At 41.8% G+C, this 20,580-nt stretch overlaps 1 protein-coding gene across 1 annotated transcript in view; it reads left to right on the top strand.

Moving 5' to 3' along the window:
• LOC132591727 (collagen alpha-1(XXIII) chain-like) overlaps window positions 1-20,275 on the top strand; it is a 210,002-nt gene extending 189,727 nt beyond the window's left edge. The window contains exons 3-4 of the mRNA XM_060271654.1: window positions 3,328-3,372; window positions 19,444-20,275. Of these exons, the coding sequence (XP_060127637.1) occupies window positions 3,328-3,372; window positions 19,444-19,496 (98 nt within the window). The 3' untranslated portion in view covers window positions 19,497-20,275. The remainder of the gene's footprint in view (window positions 1-3,327; window positions 3,373-19,443) is intronic.
• Window positions 20,276-20,580: the final 305 nt, after the last annotated feature.

Below are 20,580 nucleotides of genomic sequence, written 5' to 3' on the forward strand. Positions count from 1 at the left end.
AGTACAGGGGTAGCTACCCTGTGAGTCTCCAGATGTTGCTGAACTACAACTCCCATTGTCCCTTACTATTGGCTGTGCTGGCTAAGGCTGATAGGCGCTGGATCCAACGTCGTCTGGAGGACCACATCTTACCCAACTCTGCTTTAGGCAGACTATCCCCTCATGCATTGAACGAACCCATGAGAGGTTTAATATATCAGTGCTCGTCAGAGTTGTCATGTTACAAACAAGCTTAGGAATGCTGAACCAAAGATTTAAGCTCCCTATGGACAGGGTCGGGAATACATAACTGTATACAAACTGTTTACAAACTGGGACTCTTCCCACTGCCCACATTTGCCGCCATGCATGTCCAATGAGTATGTGTCCACCTACAGTCAAAATCTTCTCCAAATTTGCTCATGGTCTCTGGCCCCAAACAGCCAACCCAACATACCCAAGCCTTCCCATCCCCACAAAAAACAACCCACACAAAAACAACCAGCCTGTGCTCTGTATAGCGGTCCCTGTGGAAGAGCCTGAAGCAACTGGCAGCTTCAGCATCTCCATTTAAAATAGACTTCTTTCATGTGGATTCAGTTATGAAGGAGTCTTTCTGCTTCATCCAGCTGTCTTGTAACTGGCATTGGGGAAAGGGATGTGTATGCCTTTTCCAAAATTTTGATACTGCATATCTGTAAAAAGCAAAAACAACCCTGAGCTGTTTTGAATCATAAGTCAGTGTGTGAATCTCATTGTATGCCTTTCATCCCCTACTCTACACCCTTCCTCATTTTGGATTAGTCAGAAAGGCAAGTAAAGCAGGTAAAACCCACTGTTCCCAAACACAAAACTCAGACAGCCAGGGATGCTGGGAGCACAGCAGAAGTTGCAAAACAGCACCCTCTAGCGACGGCTACACTGGTACTGCAGCTAGGAAACCTTCCCTCTCCAACAGCATCTCAGCTTGGCTTTGCAGACTGGGCCAAGGGGCCGGGATAGGTCATGGGTCGGGACAGGGTGGGGCCAATCACAGGGATGAGCCAGGAGTGGGGGGAGGAGGGAGCAGAATAGGTCATGGGTCGGAACAGGGTGGAGGCAGTCACAGGGATGAGCCACAGCAATGCGTGGCCAGGCTAGCTAGTAGGTAATATTAACCAATTTGTTGTTAGATATTGATATCATGTGAGCTGCTGTCCTGATAGAGTACATTATGAAATCAAGTGTGTGAATCAGCATGCTGATGCTTTGACACTACAGCAACTGCTGGGTGGGATAAGGCAGGGCAAGACGACACAGTACCCAAAAAAGAAATAAGTCTGTAATGCATATCTGTAATATTTTACATGGGTCAGTTTGCCACAGGATTAAGGTTTAAAAGAAAACTATTATGAGTACACTGACCTCTGTGCTATGCAGCCTCTTTAGTATGCTTATATTGCTGTAGTTTTAGGACACTGCCATCTTCAAGGACTTGTGGGATTTTCACATACATAACTGTTTAATTAAGTTTGTTCTCTCTCTTGGTCTGTATATATGAAATTCCCCCTTGGGGTTCACAAGAGTATTGCAGTACAGGCAAGACTTAACAAGTGTTGTTTGTACTTCAAGTGAGATCTCTAGATCTTGGCTAATAGCTCTTTTACATATGTAGAAAGGAAACTTTTTTGGCAGTTCAACAATTATTTCATAGACTGGGAATGTCTAATAGTCTAGATCTTTTTATATGGTTTCCACTAACTGAAGCGTTTATACAACAACGCAGATGATGAAAACATGCAGTATTGTAAAAGCTGACAATACAGTGTTACAGATGGAAAGCTTTCTTGTTTTTTTAAAAAAGGTGTAGTACTTCTATCATTTTTTTCACTGCCTGTTGATTGCATTGGCTCCAGATCTTCCCTGCTGAATAAGCAAGACCACCAACCACAGACACATATCTCTTTCCCACTCACCCCATCACAAGGCCCATTCTTCCTCTCTGTCCATCCCCAAGGCTTGATGCAAGACAGGAGGGCCATTCCACTTTCCCCTATCCTTCCATCTTTCTGTCCCCCTTCCCCATACAGCATTGCAATACAGCAATATTTCAACTTTATTTGTTTAGAATTTTTCTTAAATTTAAATTCTGCCATTCTTCCATCATGGATCTGAAAGTGACATACACACGTGGTTCTCAGGCAATCAAGTGCTCACCAAACCCAGACCTACTTAGCTTCCGCAGGGTGGTGGCCTCATGTGCCTTTGGGCCACAACTTAATTTTGGTTTCCTCCTCCATCTCTCTGCCATTCCTATTATCCTCTTCCTAACAGGACTGCTTTGGTTCCACACACCCTTTCCTTTCCTCCCCATCCCCCATCCACTTCCCCATTTCCCCCTTTCTTGCCTGTACTTGCTACCCACACCACCTCCAGGGATGCCCTGCAAGGCAGTGGTGTCATAGAATAATAGAATCCTAGAGTTGGAAGGCACCCAAGGGCCATCTCATCCAACCGCCTGCAATGCAGGAATCTCAGGTAAAGCATCTATGACATATGGTCGTTCAACCTCTGCTTAAAAACCTCCAAGGAAGGAGAGCACCACCTCTTGTGGGAGTCTGTTCCACTGCTGAACAGCTCTTACTGCCATAAAATTTTTATGAATGTTTACTTGGAATCTCCTTTCTTATAACTTGAAGCCATTGGTTTAAGTCCTACCCTCCAGAACATGAGAAAACAACCATGTTCCCTCTTCCATGTGACAGCCCTTAAGATATTTGAAGATGGCTATCATATCTTCTCTTTTCCAGGCTAAACATACCCAGCTCCTTCAAGCTCTCCTCGTAATGCTTAGTTTCCAGACCCTTGATCATCTTGGTCACCCTCCTCTGCACACGTTCCAGCTTGTCAACATCCTTCTTAAATTGTGGTGTCCAGAATTGGTCACAGTATTCCAGGTGTGGTCTGCAGAATAGAGTAGTACTATTACTTCCCTTGGTCTGGACACTAGACTTCTGTTCAGCTTCTTTTCCCCTGGCATTTCTCCAACACTGCCATCAATCCCTCAGGAGTCAACAAAGAGGAAGCATTTGAAGGTGCTTGAGGGGCATTCGAAAGAGGCAAGTGTGGGCCACAGTATCATAGGAGGCTGATGGCACATGCTGCTGAAATAGGAAGGCTACATCTGGGCTGCAGATTCCTCACCCCAGCACATGATGCTATTGCATTGTGAAAGCCAAAGAGGCCTCTCAACCTGGTCACTGCCTCAATGGAAGACTGTTTGGGATCCCTATGTAAACTGGTTTAAGCTTTCTGAAAGGTACATAAGTGGGACCAAAATTACATGTATATATTTTTTCCCCTGCACAGGTCCACCTGGAAGGCGAGGAAAGGCTGGACGACGAGGAGATCCAGGTAAGTCCCTATGTCTTGTGCAAAAACGTTAGTACAGTGGTACCTCGGTTTATGAACACAATTGGTTCCGGAAGTCTGTTCATAAACTGAAGTGTTCATAAACTGAAGCGAACTTTCCCATTGAAAGTAATGGAAAGTGGATTAATCTGTTCGCGGAGTACTTAAACTGAAGCGTTCATAAACTGAAGCAAACTTTTCCATTGAAAGTAATGGAAAGTGGATTAATCCGTTCCAGACGGGTCCGCAGAGTACTTAAACTGAAGCGTTCATAAACTGAAGCATGGGTGTAATTGGTTCCGGAAGTCTGTTCATAAACTGAAGCGTTCATAAACTGAAGCGAACTTTCCCATTGAAAGTAATGGAATATGAATTAATCCGTTCCAGATGGTTCCGCGCCGTTCATAAACTGAAAATTCATAAACCGAGGTGTTCATAAACCGAGGTTCCACTGTAAGTTGTCGACATGAACTAGGAGAGGAAAGTATATGCACACGAAAGCTCATACCTATGACAAACTTAGTTGGTCTCTAAGATGCTACTGGAAGGATTTTTTAAATTTTTGTTTAGGAAATGAAAGTTTGAAATGGTTGCTTGAAAAGTAGTGTTCTCGTTCTCATGCATAATACGTCACCAACTGTGAAATGTTTACTGTTTTCTTAGTTTATAGCAGTAGCCTATTGAATTACTGACTACCAAATAAAAACTTACATGTTCAGCCATTTCTTTCTGTGGTAAGGGCTAATGCTGGGTTCAGATTTGGCTTGTCCTCTGTGGTCCATTTTTGACAGATGGACATGGCCACCTACCTGTCAATCACCTGACTTCACATGATGTCAGGTGATTCAAACTTCAAAGAAAAATCAAGAGCAGACTTTTAAGTGTGGTTCTGATTCTTCCCTTCTTTTACAGCCCCAACTTTAATTTAAGCCAGGGCTGCAAAGAAAGGTTTTGTTTTGTTTTTTTGGTTGTGTTATGTTTTGTTTTTGCATCCATGGGTTGAATTCAAGCAAAGATTCCTTTTGAAAGCATGGTTTGCATTTAGTGTTTTTAGCAGGGATCGAGTCTGATTGGGAGCTCCCAAGTGGAATCCATCCCAGTAGAGCTTGCATTTGGCACCAAATTTAAAAGATGCAAGCCATGCTTGCCAAGGAACAATCAGGACCATGCTTTAAGGCTCCAGATTGTTCCTTTGCAGCTGAAGCTTTCCCTGCCCAACACCAATGACTAGGAGAAATAGCTTTGCAGGCATAATTTGGCCGTGGGGTCCGAGGTTCCCCATCCCTTCTATAAATAGTCATAACATCCTTAATGCAGAGGGGGATAAGGAAATATACAAGTCACATGGGTATAAGCCAGGGGTCAGCAAACTTTTTCAGTAGAGGGCCAGTCCACTGTCCCTCAGACCTTGTGGGGGGCCAGACTATTTTTTTTGAGGGGGGTGAACAAATTCCTATGCCCCACAAATAACCCAGAGATGCATTTTAAATGCACACATTCTACTCATGTAAAAACACGCTAATTCCCGGACTGTCCGTGGGCCAGATTTAGAAGGTGGTTGGGCTGGATCCGGCCCCTGGGCCTTAGTTTGTCTACCCGTGGTATAAGCCATATGAGAGCAGCTCCCATACATGTCCTAGTCTGGGGAGCTAAAAGCTCATTCATAATCTGACGCTGGAAATCGTTATAGAGAATGTTGCATAAAGGGCCAATCCTGCTGCAGTGGTACCTCAGGTTACAGAAGCTTCAGATTACAGATGCTTCAGGTTACAGACTCCACTGACCCAGAAATAGTACCTCGGGTTAAGAACTTTGCTTCAGGATGAGAACAGAAATCGCGTGGCGGTGGTGGGAGGCCCCATTAGCTAAAGTGGTACATCAGGTTAAGAACAGTTTCAGGTTAAGAACGGACCTGCAGAACAAATCAAGTTCTTAACCCGAGTTACCACTGTATTTAACTTTTTGTACTTAAAGATGACAAGGAGTAAAGCACACTTGTATCTATACCAAACTGATTGCCCCAATTGAGGCAGGTCCTGTAGAGGTATTTAGACCATAGTCTCATCATAGTTAATGGGATCTTTTTCCAGTTACTACAAATTGAAGATGTGGACAGGTATACTTGCAGAGTTTAGAGCAGGCATCCCCAAACTTCGGCCCTCCAGATGTTTTGGACTACAATTCCCATAATCCCTGACCACTGGTCCTGTTAGCTAGGGATCATGGGAGTTGTAGACCAAAACATCTGGAGGGCCGCAGTTTGGGGATGCCTGGTTTAGAGTGACCATCTGCTCTTTTGAAACTTGCCCATCTTGGTTTGTGAAATCTAGGAGGGAGAGATCGACTGCTGGGGATGGAGTGGGGCATGTCCAGGGAATTGTGAATGCCTTGAGATGGAAGAGAGTGTTGCCCAGAATCACTGGTAGAGCAACCTATGAAGTCACCCTCCCTGAGCACACCGAGGTTTTTGGATAACTACTGCCCAGTCTCTCTGCTTCAACCCTTGGCACTTTGATCCCATATTGTCTCCCATACTATTTAATATCTATATAAAACCACTGGAAGGAGGCATCTGGGGATTTGTAGCACCAATGTGCAGCTGACACCCAGCATTTAAGGCAGTAGTGGACTGGCCAATAAACTGAGGCTGAATCTCAATAAGAACAAGATGCTGTAGATAGGTGGTTCCTGTGTCCAGGAATTAGGGAGGCAGCCTGTTCCAGATTGGTTATTGTCATGGAGCATAGAGTGGAATCCAAGAACTACTGTCTAGTGCACTGTGTTTTACTGACCTTTATTATAAAAAATATTGTCAGTAGAAAACAATATTTGTTGTTAGTTGCCCATGGTTCCTAAAGGAGAAACAGTGGGGTATTAAAATTAATTAATTAATTAATTGTGTGAAGAAATCTGCTACTGAGCTGCCTAGGTTCGTACATTTGTGGGACTTACTGCAAACAGAGCTCATGTTCCACCACTGAGGTATTTTTCCTCAACATATGAATTTTACTTTGAAACATTACATTTTGGAATTGGCCACTATGTGTGTCTTGTGTACAATTACATTTTCATTCTCAAAAGAAACAGTGTAATAATGATGGTGATGAACAATAACAGTTTAGAACAAGAGAGATGGATGAAATACACAGCCAAGGCTGCATGCCTGGTATGCCTGATCCATGGATATAAAGAAGAAGAAATATATTGCTATAGATCTTAGTAAGAAACTCCTGCTCTTCTGTTTTGGGAACCTTTCTTGGAGCAAGAGCCTAGCTATTAATAGCTTCAGATTTAAACCTTAATATATATTTTTATTTGTTCTGACAGATAATACGAATAGCACTAAGGCAATTGTTCTGTCTGTGCAAGCTTTCCAGCTTGCCAAACAGACTAATCCCCTTTCTCCTCCACTCACATGCTGTTCTGGGGGGTTTTCTGGGGGGTGAGTCAAATTTGTGGGGGTCACTTAGGGGAGAGAAAAGACAACACTCCATTGCACTAGTGAGATCCCTTGCACTGGCTTCTGCTAGTGTGATTCTTTAGTTCAATCTCACCCCATTGTCAGGAAAAAATATCTGATTTTTTTGCATTGCATAATTGAATTTCATGCTTATATCCAACTTAGAGATGAGTGTACTAATTAAGGACAGACCTTAATTACATTGATTATTTAGTGTGTGATGTAATCTATCCCTGTGCCTTGGTTCTGATCAGTTACTTTCCACAGCTTTTGTTTCTTTCTGCTCCAGCGCTTTTCCAGAATTCTGCCTTGGGGACCAAAGATTAGACTGGAAGTGTGCGGAAGGGCAGAGCATTAAACATAAACTTCACATATTTTGATTTACTGCTTTAACCACATAATTATTGCTCATCTGCAGCAGTAAAAGGCTGCCCTTGGATCATATTACAAACACGGCCAGCAGAAGAGGAATTATAAAGAATTAATATGACTCAGCCATGTCTATTTAGATTTTTCTGTAATTGGGGAGGAAAACTAAGAAGTGATTTTAGTTGTTCTTGGCAAGGAATCCCATGCACTGTATCATTTTTTAAGCAGATGGTTATACTGATATATTCTTCCGTAATAGAGGGAAAGTATATATAAAAATAGGGAGGCACAAGGGCAAATACAACACAAAACTGAAATACAGCATGCTGGATAGACAAGGGCTCTGTAATGTTGTGCCAGAGAATGCTTGCCGTTATCTGTAATACAGCCTAACCAAAGAGCAGAAAGTTCTTGGTGTATTGGTTTTGGCTTAGCTGCCGAATGTTTGTTATCACAGATAGCTTGGATATATATATTTGTATATTTGTTTCAGAGGCTTACCACACAGAAACCAGGTCCTTGCTTCTTTACCACAGCTGATAAATGGGAGTAGAAATTTATTTGCTCTGTATGATAGCATCCTTCCCTAGAGGCGTGTATGTGGTTACAACTTTACAGCTTCCAGACAAATTCTGACATAGAGCCAAAGGCCCAACAGTAGTTTGGCTTGCTTGAGGGAGCTTTGTTCTGGCTATCGAAATGAAAATTAGAAAATTAGAAAAAAAAACCCTATATAGTGAAACCCTCACTACAGCACTTTCAAGCCAGGACATTTTACCAACTTCATCACAGAACAGCAGCTGAGTTATTAGTTATTGTCATAATTAAGTCAATTCACAATCCACTGGACCCTTAACTCTTTTACCTTGCAAAATAATTTATGAACTCTGATACTCGTCGACCAGACCTCTTAAGTGTGATACTGTTGGGCAAGTGACAAAAACATTTTTTGCTGTTTTCCATTGATAATTGTTTCTTCTTTTTATCTGCAAAATTATCATAAAGGAACAGGGTTTTCACCTTCACCCCATGGCACAGAGCCATAGCTGCCAAGTTATCCCTTTTTTTAAGGGATTTTCCCTTATGCTGAATAGGCTTCCTCGTGAGAAGAGGGAAAACTTGGCAGCTATGCACAGAGCAGGAAAGGAAGGGCAACAGTCCGTTCATTCGGTACAAGGTTTGCAGAAAGAGGTGAGGAGGCAGCAGCACAGCTTCCTCTTGTCTCAGGCACTCTGTACAAAATTTCAAGGTTGAACTCCTGTCTGATTCATATACATAACTGTCAAGCTCTCCCCTTTTTTAAGGGAAATTCCATTATACTGAATAGGCTTCCTCGCGAGAAAAGGGAAAACTTGACAGCTATGTTCATATATGTGCAGCAGCTAGGGAAAGGCAATCATCTTAGCAACGTCTGTTGAGATATTTCTTCACTCAAGAGAGGGTGGGAAGCCATTTAAAGGAAGAGCCTGTGACTCTTCATGATGCCTGTCATTGGGCAGAAAGGAGAAGTAGCAGCTGCAGTTCATTCTTTCAAGGTTGGATCCCACTTAAACCCCTGCCTGAACTGGAGTGGCGAGAGATAGTGCCCAATCCTATCACTGTAATAATAGAAAAAACATGATTTCCTTACATCCAAGGTGGCCCTTACCCAGTAAGTTGACTGATGATGTAGGAATGTCAGCACCTGAATGGTTGGCCTCTGTGGAACTTACTTCCATGTAAATATGGCTAAAACTGAACTGTAAACTATCCGTTACAAGCCATTTTGTTCCAGATATAATCTAGCATCAGATTTCCTATATCTCCTGTCTTATGTTAACATTTTTGTTATTTTTGTTTGCAAAATATCTTTAAATCTCAAAATCTCTTGAATCAGTTGTTGCGGTACTGTTGGCCCCCAGACGCTGACTGATCTTATTTTTTTTCAGAATTTCTGTAATGACAATACACATACAAAATTCAGATGATAAGAGTTTCTTCAGGCCCAGCCCAATGCATTTCGTCCTCTGTTTGTATTTTCATTGTGTCGTTGACCTTCATTTCTAAACAGGAAAAGTTCATTGATTTTGAAGGTCTTTCCCCTGCAGTGTGTATATAGCAAGAAACTCAAATATATTGAGTCACTTGATTCTACATGATCCGTTTTATGTATTTCTGGTAGTAATTTGGTTGCTTCATTTAATTGTTTCCACATGTCTGTCTCATGAGAGCAGTCACTGTGCACTTCATGGTATTGGCTAGTAAACTGCAGTGTTCACTTTGCTAATAGGTTTTATGGGCTAGCCTCTTTTGAAAGAGGCTGCTCTTTAAAATCAATTGGTTTTAAAATTGGACTATGACTTCAAGATGCTTAAAAGTGACCACTTGGAAAACCTGGTCTTCTCCAGTCTTCTATGATGTGCCTCTGCATGAAAGTAGTTTCCTTGCTTGGCCTTGCAACAGTTCACTAATGCTCTCAACAGTTCACTAATGCAGTGTCTATACTTGCTTTCAAACTATCCTGCAGAACACTGGGTTTCTTTGCAACCTTATTGAGGGCCCCTTAGTTAGAAGATTAGTAACATTGATTGATTGATTGATTGATTGATTGATTGATTACATTTTTGCCCCCTCTTTTCCCCAGGAGTTCCCTCCCCCCTCTCCAGTTTACACTCACAGCAAAACTTTGTAGGCTGAGACATCATTACTGGCCCAAGATTACACAGGGTGCTTCATAGCATACCTTCCGACATTTCTCCAGTGAAAATAGGGACATCCTATAATACTCTCCAACATTTTTTCAATGAAAATAGGGACATCCTAATGATCCTAAGGACATTCTGGAATCAAAGCAGAAACCAGGACGGCTTCTCTGAATGAGGGTCGTCCCTGAAAAATAGTGACACCTGGAGGGTCTGCCATAGCTGAGTTGGGATTTGTATCTTAGTCCAGATGCCTCTGAGAACCTTAAAATCCACTCCTGATTGTTCCTTGGCAAGCTAAGGATGCTAGGGGTGCTGATCAGCTAATTGGCACTAACCACAAGTCCCAGTGGGATGGGGTGCAATACAGAACTTCGCAGGAGGAGCTCCATAGCACATCCAGTCCTACCAGTGCTTGCTGTGCTGTGTCACTGGTGATGACAGTATTGGGCAGGGCTGCACTGTGAAATTCCCAGTGGGAAAACTCTGTAGTATATTTGAACTCTCTGGGATGTGCTGATATATGTGCAAGTGCAAATATTCATTGGCAACTTGAATTCAAGCCGGCAGTGCAAATGATGATTCTCTGCAGGCATGACTCAAGCTGCACCTACAAAGGAAAAATGTCCCTTTATCTCACAGCTTGGGTTCAAGTTAGCAATGAAAATAATCTTTGTAGGCACAGCTTGATATTGCCAGTATCTTAGATCCAACAAAAAGGAACTCTGGTGTTGAAGAAGATGGAGATTTCGGCGAATAGTATTTATATTAATACTCTTCATGGATTAAATATAAATGTACCATACAGGAATTCGAGAAAATAAACAGCATTTATTTAAAATTGTTTTAATAGTAGCTCAAATGTACAGCAAACCTTCCCCCCGCCCCCGCTCCCCAGCCCTTCAGAAAGGTTAATTATTTCCAGCACTGCAGTTGTTTTAACAACTTTCCACAAAATATTCCCAGGACAAAACTATCTAACAAGTCTCAGCAGATGTTTGTCTTGTCCCAAAGTACATTTATGATTACAGAAGTATGTAAAGAAGAATGCAAGCAAGTGAAAATCATGAATGTAACTTTGAATTTAATAAATAATAACAAGAATAACATAACATAGTGCTCTTTGGGTTTTTTTGTTTTAGCTTTGTCACATGGTGGCCATAAATTTTACAAATCTCTCAGAATAGCAGCCGTGTTACAGGGAGGAAAAAACGAAGGTCACAGTTGTGCTTTCACTCCTGGGACCATTAGAAAGGATGCATTTATATATACAGGACTCTCTTTGGAATGAAGCTCCCATTCATAGTATTTACATGATCATAGAGAAATAAGGAAACTCTCTCCTTGCTCTGAGTGTCTCAGTATCTTAAGATTTACTGCACACTGGGTGAGTTGGAAGTAGGTGATCTTCCTGAAAGGCAGGTCACAAGCACCATCCTGTGTGTTCTCTTTCATCTATATATATAAAAATGTAAAAATCGTGAAAGTGCAGGATCCACTTTTCTCCGTAGCTGCTTGACCGATCGTCCTGAAATTTTGACACAATGATCCAGGCCACTCCCCGAGCGTTGTTAGGAAAAAAAAATCCCTCAAATCTCACACCTCCGCAGGTACAAACCTCTTTTTCAACAAAGTAAAACAGCGCCCTCAAGTGGATTTCCTCCCACAGTACACCCCCTCCCTTCCTGGGAAATCTACACCACACCCACAAACTCCGCCTCCACCACGAGATCCACCACTCACATACATCCATCCAGCAGAGGTGTTGAAGACCAAACCAACTGAAAACAGGCCTTTTCCAGCAACAAGACCCAACATTGCCAAGTGGAGGTAGGGGCCTGCCTGGGGGGGATGGGGGGCCGAATAGGGGGCAGGGATACGTAATGGGTCAGAACAGGGTGGGGGGGAGACACAGGGATGAAACCTGCCCTCTCCACAGTATCTCGCCTCGACTCAGGGGGACTCTGAGGCTCAGGGGGATCTGAAGGGGGGCTATTACCCTCCATTTCACAGACTAACACACAGCAACATGTGCAGGGCCAGCTAGTACATTATATTTGTATTCAGCACATGTTAAAGACTTTTTTGGTGTACCCATTGAAATAGCTATATGTCAATTTTTTTTAAAAAAAAAGTACAGTACAAGTATTAGGGAGCCAATTTACTTAGGTACTTAAAGCATTATTAATCCTGCTCTTCAGTTCTGACTGGAGATGATCAAGCCCATAGGGTTTGGTATATGTCAGGCATTCCCCACAATTTCACTTTGGTAGATGCACATTTTTTTACGCCTGAAAGGCAGGAACAGGAACTGTGAAGGTTTGTTTGTTTGCTTGTTAGTTATTTTAAATAGATTTGTATTTAAATGACATCAAGCCAAATAAGTGTGAGCTCCATAACAAGTCTGCATAGCCACATGTTTTTCTCGTTGCAACTCTTCAGTCCCTATCCTTGTTTCTCTTGATTGTTTATCTGAGCCATACTTCCTAGCGTATACAAAGCCAAGCTTTCTTAAATGCTAGCAGGACTGCTTTCCAAGGCTTCAAACTCTTTGGAAAGAATTCTCTCATCTCATCACTTTTGCTCTCTCTCAAGTTCCATCATGTTATATGTTCAACAGATACAAAGTCATATTTCATTTTCTAAAATTGGGAATGGAAAATTCCTGTTCCGGTCCTGTCATCTAGCCATCCTCTGAAGAACAAACGCGGTTCAGTAGCTAGGAGCCAGGACACAAAAAAATTATGGCTGAACTATTTAGTATTGGTTTACTGAATAAGTAAGTTTTTACTGAATAGTATTTGTTTACTGTTTTAACTGCTGCTTGCTTGCATTTTTGATTGAGGTCATTTAAATAGTTGTTCAGTTGTGATTTCAATCCACCATCTTTGTAATTTTGAGAATTTTTAATTCATTAAATGGGGTGTACATTTTTAATTAATTAAACAGGATGTACGTTGATAAATAGATTTGTACCAAGAAGTCCAAAGGGCACTGTTTTCTCAGGCAGCAGTCTTTCAACTACATGGCAAACAGCATGAAGAAGAATCTCAAAAAGTGTTTGTGGCGTGATCAGGGCCAGTTCATATGTTCTAAAATCCTCCATATGGAGAGATGCAGCCACATAGAGGAGTTAACATATAAACTGGTGTGGCCACATATCTGTTATCACTTGTCCATCCTAATGAGGTGGGTAAATTGGTTACATAGTTGGGCAAGTCACTGTCTTTTAGCTTTATTCCTCCTCTGTGAAACAGGAATAATGGTGACTTATGTTTCCTTCTGTCTTAGTAAGTGATAAATGGTGGGAGTCTATACATGACTAATCAGAAGCATGTCTCATCGAATTTAGTCTATACATGACTAATCAGAAGCATGTCTCATCGAATGGAGGCAGTGAGAGATTTTACTTTCTTGGGCTCCTTGATCACTGCAGATGGTGACAGCAGTCACGAAATTAAAACACGCCTGCTTCTTGGGAGAAAAGCAATGACAAACCTAGACAGCATCTTAAAAAGCAGAGACATCACCTTGCCGACAAAGGTCCGTATAGTTAAAGCTATGGTTTTCCCAGTAGTGATGTATGGAAGTGAGAGCTGGACCATTAAGAAGGCTGATCGCCGAATAATTGATGCTTTTGAATTATGGTGCTGGAGGAGACTCTTGAGAGTCCCATGGACTGCTAGAAGATCAAACCTATCAATTCTTAAGGAAATCAGCCCTGAGTGCTCCCTGGAAGGACAGATCGTGAAGCTGAGGCTCCAATACTTTGGCCACCTCATGAGAAGAGAAGAATCCTTGGAAAAGACTCTGATGTTGGGAAAGATTGAGGGCACTAGGAGAAGGGGACGACAGAGGACGAGATAGTTGGACAGTGTTCTCGAAGCTACGAACATGTGTTTGACCAAACTACGGGAGGCAGTGCAAGACAGGAGTGCCTGGCGTGCTATGGTCCATGGGGTCACGAAGAGTCGGACACGACTAAACGACTAAACAACAACAACAGAATTGCAGCCAAAGATGGCCAATTTTTGAAGTGCTAAGTTAGCAGTAGCAATTCTAGATGGCCATTTGACCTGATCCAGTAGTCTCTTCTTACATTATTAGGCTCGTTGTTTCACAGTATATTGCTGTCATGTTCTTATTTTGCCCTGTAAAGCATTCCTGTTTCTCTGCAAGTTTATCTCATGGTACATTATGTAGAATTTTTACTTGTCACCTAATTCATACATCACTTAGGCAGTATAGGTCATAAAATATATCCTGGAGAGCATATAAATTTCTCTTAAGAGGAATAAATGAAGACTTGTGATTTTCTGACCAATAACTTGTAATTAAGCCAAACCACAAAGTCTTTGTACTGGTCAACTTGAGAAGTAAAACCAATTCATCCTTCCATTAAGTTTCAGACCTCAGGACATGTTAGGGTTCCGACATGGAGCCTCCTGGTCTGCACACGGATGCCTGATTTTGTAAGTACGTGAAAACTTGGACGGAAAGGGACAAGCTTATCTTCCTAGGCTCCATGCCCCAAGTAGTCTATTGGTTTTTCCAGGTCAGGATTTGATTATAAATAGTTCCAAGTAAAGCCTAGAATGATCTTTGCCTAGATGACATCAAGATTCTGGCCTTGTCTATATGAATCTCTACTTTCCCTTTAGAATACCCACAGCTAGAATCCAGATTGTCTTCTGGTCTGCTGGACTGCCACATCCCAACACCCACACACCCACCAGCACATCAATGTCATCCAGCTCCCTTGTTCTTATGCCTGCTTGCCTTTCAACTTGCTGCTTCCCATCATCTTTGTTCCAGTAAACTGCTTGGCTCAACTGTATTCCCTGGTCTGTGACTGATCCTGCTTTGAGATTTACCCTATTATGCAATGTTTGGCTTATGCAGCTCTTCCTCTGCCTTTCAGTAAGATCTGATCCAAAGCTGTATTGCTGTCTCTGCTTCCTGGATCCATACTTTCCACACACTGTGTGTTTGCCTTTGACCCAGCTCTGACAATCTGTAAGATCACATCATGGTTACCATTTAACACACTTTCATAGTGTACTCAAAACCCTTCAGGTCTGCATTAATTCACCCAGCACCATCACCCAATTACTTCCATACTTCAGTACTGTGGAAAGGAAGGAATAGTTCAAACTTTTTTTTACCAGTCATAAAAGATGCTATGTAATAATTTATCTTTGTTTAGCCATCTGCTATTATTGATACTGTTATTACTGTAGAGAATAGCTCTCTCAAAGCATTATAACAACCTCCCGCCCAAGTAGCATCATGTGAAGGAGAACAGGGACAAGCATGCTAAGATACACCTTCAGCCTTGTCGCCCATCACTCCTTGTGGAGACTCACTACATGATATAGAATGCTGGAATATCAGTTTTCTAGATTGTTCAGGAATCTCCATGAATACGAGGTTCCAGGTGTGCCCCCAGCGGGCAAAGTCTCCCTCCCACATAGTCCTCTTCACATGGGAGATGATAATGCCGGATGTGAGCTAAGAAGGTTAATTACTTTGTCATTTAACTCTCCAGGTTGCACTCACTGTTTAATGTAATGTTAAAATGTGATATTCCTGCCAGTGCTCCAGGTTTCTCATTAGTTACTGTTGGGGTTGGCACTTCAATTTGCATGTTTAGACCTTTGAACCTCCCCCCTTAAATAAATTCAGACAAGACTCAAATTTTGGTTTGGTTTTTGCCAGAATTTAGGCCACAACTTTATTGATTACAGCAAGTGAGTGGTTGCATAGGCTCTGGTTCAATTAGCTCCCTGCACCATTGCAGGTAGCGCTGACCCAGGGCACCAGCATCGGCCAGCCTAGGATGAACACCTGGATAGGCAGAAAGCCGGGGACATGCTATGTCCACCACCCAGATGTCCCCCTGGACTCAGGCACGGGCACAACCCCCTCACAGGGTTGACCAAACCATAGAGTCCCTGGATTCCTTTAACGGAGTACCCTTCACATAGGGATGGCGAGAGCGCTCCCCCATCCCTATCACCTGAATCAGAGCTTACAAGTTGTGACGATTTGCTATGTGGCAGGCGAAACCCAAGTGGCAGCAGCCAATCAGCCAAGTGGGGGAAATTCCTGCTGTGCCCCTGTCCCAACGAGAGAAGACACACAACCACATCGCAAGGTCAAGCACACAAGCCCTAAAAGTAGGGAGAGGTGGGCGGGTGTTCCGATGCACTGACCAAAAGAGGAAGCTCTGGGTCACATGCATGGGCATATATAGGTCCCTTGATTGGTTTGGCTAGTGTCCCATTGGCCTGATTAAACCCAGCATCAAGGGACCTACCAATAGGGTGTTGTGGCTATCCAATCGTACCCACCCACAACACAGGGTTTGGTTGCCAGGTCACACCGCAACTCTTTGAGGGAGGACAGGATTTGGCTGAAGATATTGAACATGAATGACATTTGATTGCAGTGGTGCTGATTAGAAAATAGCTAGGCTCTGTTAACAACATCAAGAATAGTTTGTTATTTCTAACCCCAGTCTTCTGCATTTGTACTCAGAATAATTTACAACTAATACATAAAAGACAAGAACAGACCTTCTCTGCAGTGGCTCCCCATTTGTGTAATGCTTCATTATATACCTTTAGGCAAGAGGCAAAAGCCTTTGTTTTTAACCAGGCCTTTGGTTGATTTTATTGACATCCTATGCTCTTTTAAAATGGGGAGGGGGCGTTACTGGGTTGTTGTTCTTATTTTGATTATGTATTTTGTGGTTTTATATTCTGATTTTATCCTGTGAACCATCCTGAGACATGAAATACCATTAGAGGGCATTCAACACTGATATAATGTGAGGACAGTATTGTAGACATGTCATGGTAGTTTATTAATAAAAGGTATATGGTGAAATCAATTGCTAGTCATCCTCAGAGTAGACCTCTTGAAATCAATGGACCTGGACCCATAGAGTATACTTAGAAGCTTGACTGAGGGCTTTAAAAGAAGACTATACAATCGAATGTGCCTCACAAAAATACCTAACTTGTTTTGAAATGCACTGTACTGAAATACAATGCCTGCGTGTGGATGATGAAATGACGCCCCACTTCCAATTATGTTATAAAATATAGTGTGTGTGTGTTTCAGATTTTCTTCACTTAATCACAGCTGCAAGTATTTCATAGCCAAGTCCAAGAAAATGTCCAGCAACATGGGTTCCTTGTGTTAATGTGGGTGATCATTAACAAAATCATTCTGGAAATGCAGGGTTTAGCTGGGAACTAATTAATCTTTGAAATTAATTTATTTCCTGTAGAAGTTATTTTCATAATGAAAGAAAGTGGTTATGTGATGTAACACATGACAACTCCACTTGCCAGCTAATTATGCTGCTGACCCAAGAGCCTAACGATGGCCAATGCAAATGTTCTTATTTTTTAAATCACAAATTGTTAGGCCTGCTGAAATTATGAGCTTGGTTTAAGACATGCGACTATTTTGATTTTATGAGCATTTGAGGCTGCAATCCTAACACTACTTACCTGGGAGGAAGACCCCTTTGAACAGTAGAACTTGCTTCTGTGTAGACATGGCTGTTGGATTTGCGTTGCGTTCAATGTAGTGCTAAGCAAAATGTTCCAATAGGCACAAGGAGTTCTCTTTGCACAATGGAATATTCTCTAATGTATCTGCTTGCATACAATCCCTAGAAAGGAAAGCAGTGTTCCCCAGCTTAGTTCTCTACACAGACAAAATACATTTCCTTGTATAAGAAAGCCTTTTAATTTCTGATCTAGACTGAACTTGCTGTACTTCCATCTACCTTCTTAGAGTCAGCAGACATAAAAAGCCAGTTTCCTGCATAAGGAGACCATCATCGATTCATGAATCACACACACACACACACACCGTACCCAATGTATGGAAGTGTTATGATGATGTGCAAAAGGTTGGATCCACACTAAACATGAGAAGAATTCTTCTCTTGGGAAACACAAGTGGGAAGAGGCAATTTTGATTGATTCACCCTGCAACCCACCACCCTTTTAAAAAGGATTGGATAACTTTTTGGAGCAGCATGGGAGGCGGTGCTGGAGGCTGCAGGGAATACTGGTGAAAATTGCATCACTCCCCCTTCCTCAAGCAGTAGCCCCTGCAGGATCCAAGTCTGCATTCAACACATTAGCTTTAATAAAAGGCTATTTAACTGGGGGTGGTTTCCCACACCACCCTGAGCTGTGGTTCTTCAGCAGCAGCAGCAGCGTAAGTGATTGTAAGGCACAGTGAAGTCAGTGGATTCTGTAATGAGCCTGTGATTATTAATTCCATTCTTCAGGTTGATGATGGTATTAAAAGAGGCTTTAAAATAGGTTTAGTGTTTGAAGATACTTGCATAAACAAACAAAAGCATGTTTCTCATTTTATATTGTTTTTCAGGGAGTTCAGTTTTTCTTTAATTTTTCCCACATCCCTCCCCCCCCCTCCTTTAATCCTTCTGGTTTTGATCATGTAGGAAATGGAGCATGAAGAAGCTAAAGGAGAAAGAAAAGAGAGTGTAAAACGCCTCTTTTAAATAGGAGTGAAATGTGGATTCCATTAGTCTCTTCAAACTAAATGCTCACCTCAGTGTTGGGCAGGGGTCTTTGTGAGGATATAGCAGATGAGCAGGGGTATGAAGAGTCTGTCCTTATTAGCGAAACAAATACTAGCACTCCAGAGGTTTCACTTTATTGAGCTTGACTGCGAGCCAATTTCAATATACAAAAAAATAGTTCAAGGTAAAGTCTTCTTTAGAAAGTACTACTTTAGACTTCAGATGGGGAGCTATTAGCTTGAGAGAGAGAGAGAAGGCTGAAACCATTGTCTCTGATTTATTAGCTGCAAAGTAATCCAAACATGTGATCCACCACCTGTAGTGTCCAAAAAAGACATATATGTATACTGTGTCTTCCTTTGTAGGTAAAATCTCACACATGAAGATATGAGAGATACCTAGGAAGCCATTTATGTTCAATGCCCTTTCCAAGAGGGAACTGATTCCAGCTGAACTTTTCCTTCTGTGTGGGGCAAGGAAAAACATGACATGATACATTCTACCAGCTTCTTGGTTAACGTATATATAAGCAGCCCTTGTGGCATGCAAGTTGGAAGTTTAACAAACTAGAAGTAGGATGGTTACCTGCCCTATTTAATCTGGCCCCGAAATGGCATTTTTTAGACCCTACATTCTTCCAACTTCACCCTTAGGAGTCAAATTTGTTAGGTCCTTTCTTAATGGTTCAGCACTCATGCAGTGAAGTTGTCTTACTATTTTCTTTGCTTTAAGTGTTTGGGGGGGAGGTGTTTTTCTTTTATTTCTAAACCTACTATACTAATTTGACATGATACTACATAATACCACACTAAGAACTGATGCTACACTGTGAACTGATGCTACACTGTGTAATATGTTGTACTGTTCATGCTTTGGAAGAGGGTAGTTCTCGCACAATTTGTCATCTTCAGAATGAACATTTTACATGGTAGGAAAATACTCTATGTTCTCTGTAATTAATGCTAAATGTGTTGTGTTTTGTTTTCCAGGTCCTCCAGTAAGTACATGGATGTTACTCTTGATCATGAGTCAACAAAGTTAAGGCATTTATTTTCCTTTCTGTGTCATTTCACGGGAACAGTACTTTTGTAGAGGTGTGTCTAGGGCATAAATTGGTACCAGATGCTGCTTTTCCCTGCGCTTGTTATAGGAATGTTTGGGAAATGCTTTTTTCACTCTCTGCCTACATGGCTTTTTGACCATTTAAAGTCTAGTAAAAACCTTTTTTTTCAAACATCTTTTTGTGGGTCTCAAAAATAAATGAACAATATGCCTGTTTTATGCTTGTATTATTTATTGCAAATGTTAAATTACCTCACCAGCTCCCAGCAGCCTCTAACATGTCTGAGGGGTGGTTGCTACTGATGCTGATGGCACAAAGCTGTGACTAAATGTGCCGCATTGTGGCTGGGGAGCTGCGCAATTGAGGTTGTTCAGAAAGTTGTAAACACTGCAGGCCAAGAACCTACTCAAAAAAACTTTTAAACCAGCGTTGCAAATGTGTTTTAATGGGGCAGTCATCTAAATTCTAGCTCTGCTTTCCATTCCTGCCTACACTCTTCACCCTTACATGTGCTGCCCTTAGCAATAACATGAAGAGGGTATAAAGAGGGAGAGACCAGTTATATGCTCTATAACTTTAAGGCACATTTGAAACGCATTCTCCCCCTCAGAGAATTCCGGACACTGTAGTTTAAGAGTTCCTGGAAATCGTAACTGTCTGAGGGATTGACTGCAGTGCCCTGGTTTTTTGTCGAAACAAAATAAAAAAAAAAATCCTTCCAGTAGCACCTTAGAGACCAACTAAGTTTGTCATTGGTATGAGCTTTCGTGTGCATGCACACTTCTTCATATGCACACGAAAGCTCATACCAACAACAAACTTAGTGTGCATACCAATGGCAAACTTAGTTGGTCTCTAAGGTGCTACTGGAAGGATTTTTTTATTTTGTTTCGACTACGGCAGACCAACACGGCTACCTACCTGAACTAGAATTACAGGTAATACTTTGGGTACTTTTTATTTTTTGTCATCAGATGTGGATGGATGCATACAGTATCCACATATATTGTTTCAAGTCATGAACACTCATGCACATTTAAATCACCATTTTTCCTGGAAAAAT

This window comes from Zootoca vivipara, chromosome 2 (genome assembly GCF_963506605.1).
Source record: "Zootoca vivipara chromosome 2, rZooViv1.1, whole genome shotgun sequence".
Taxonomy (NCBI): Eukaryota; Metazoa; Chordata; class Lepidosauria; order Squamata; family Lacertidae; genus Zootoca; species Zootoca vivipara.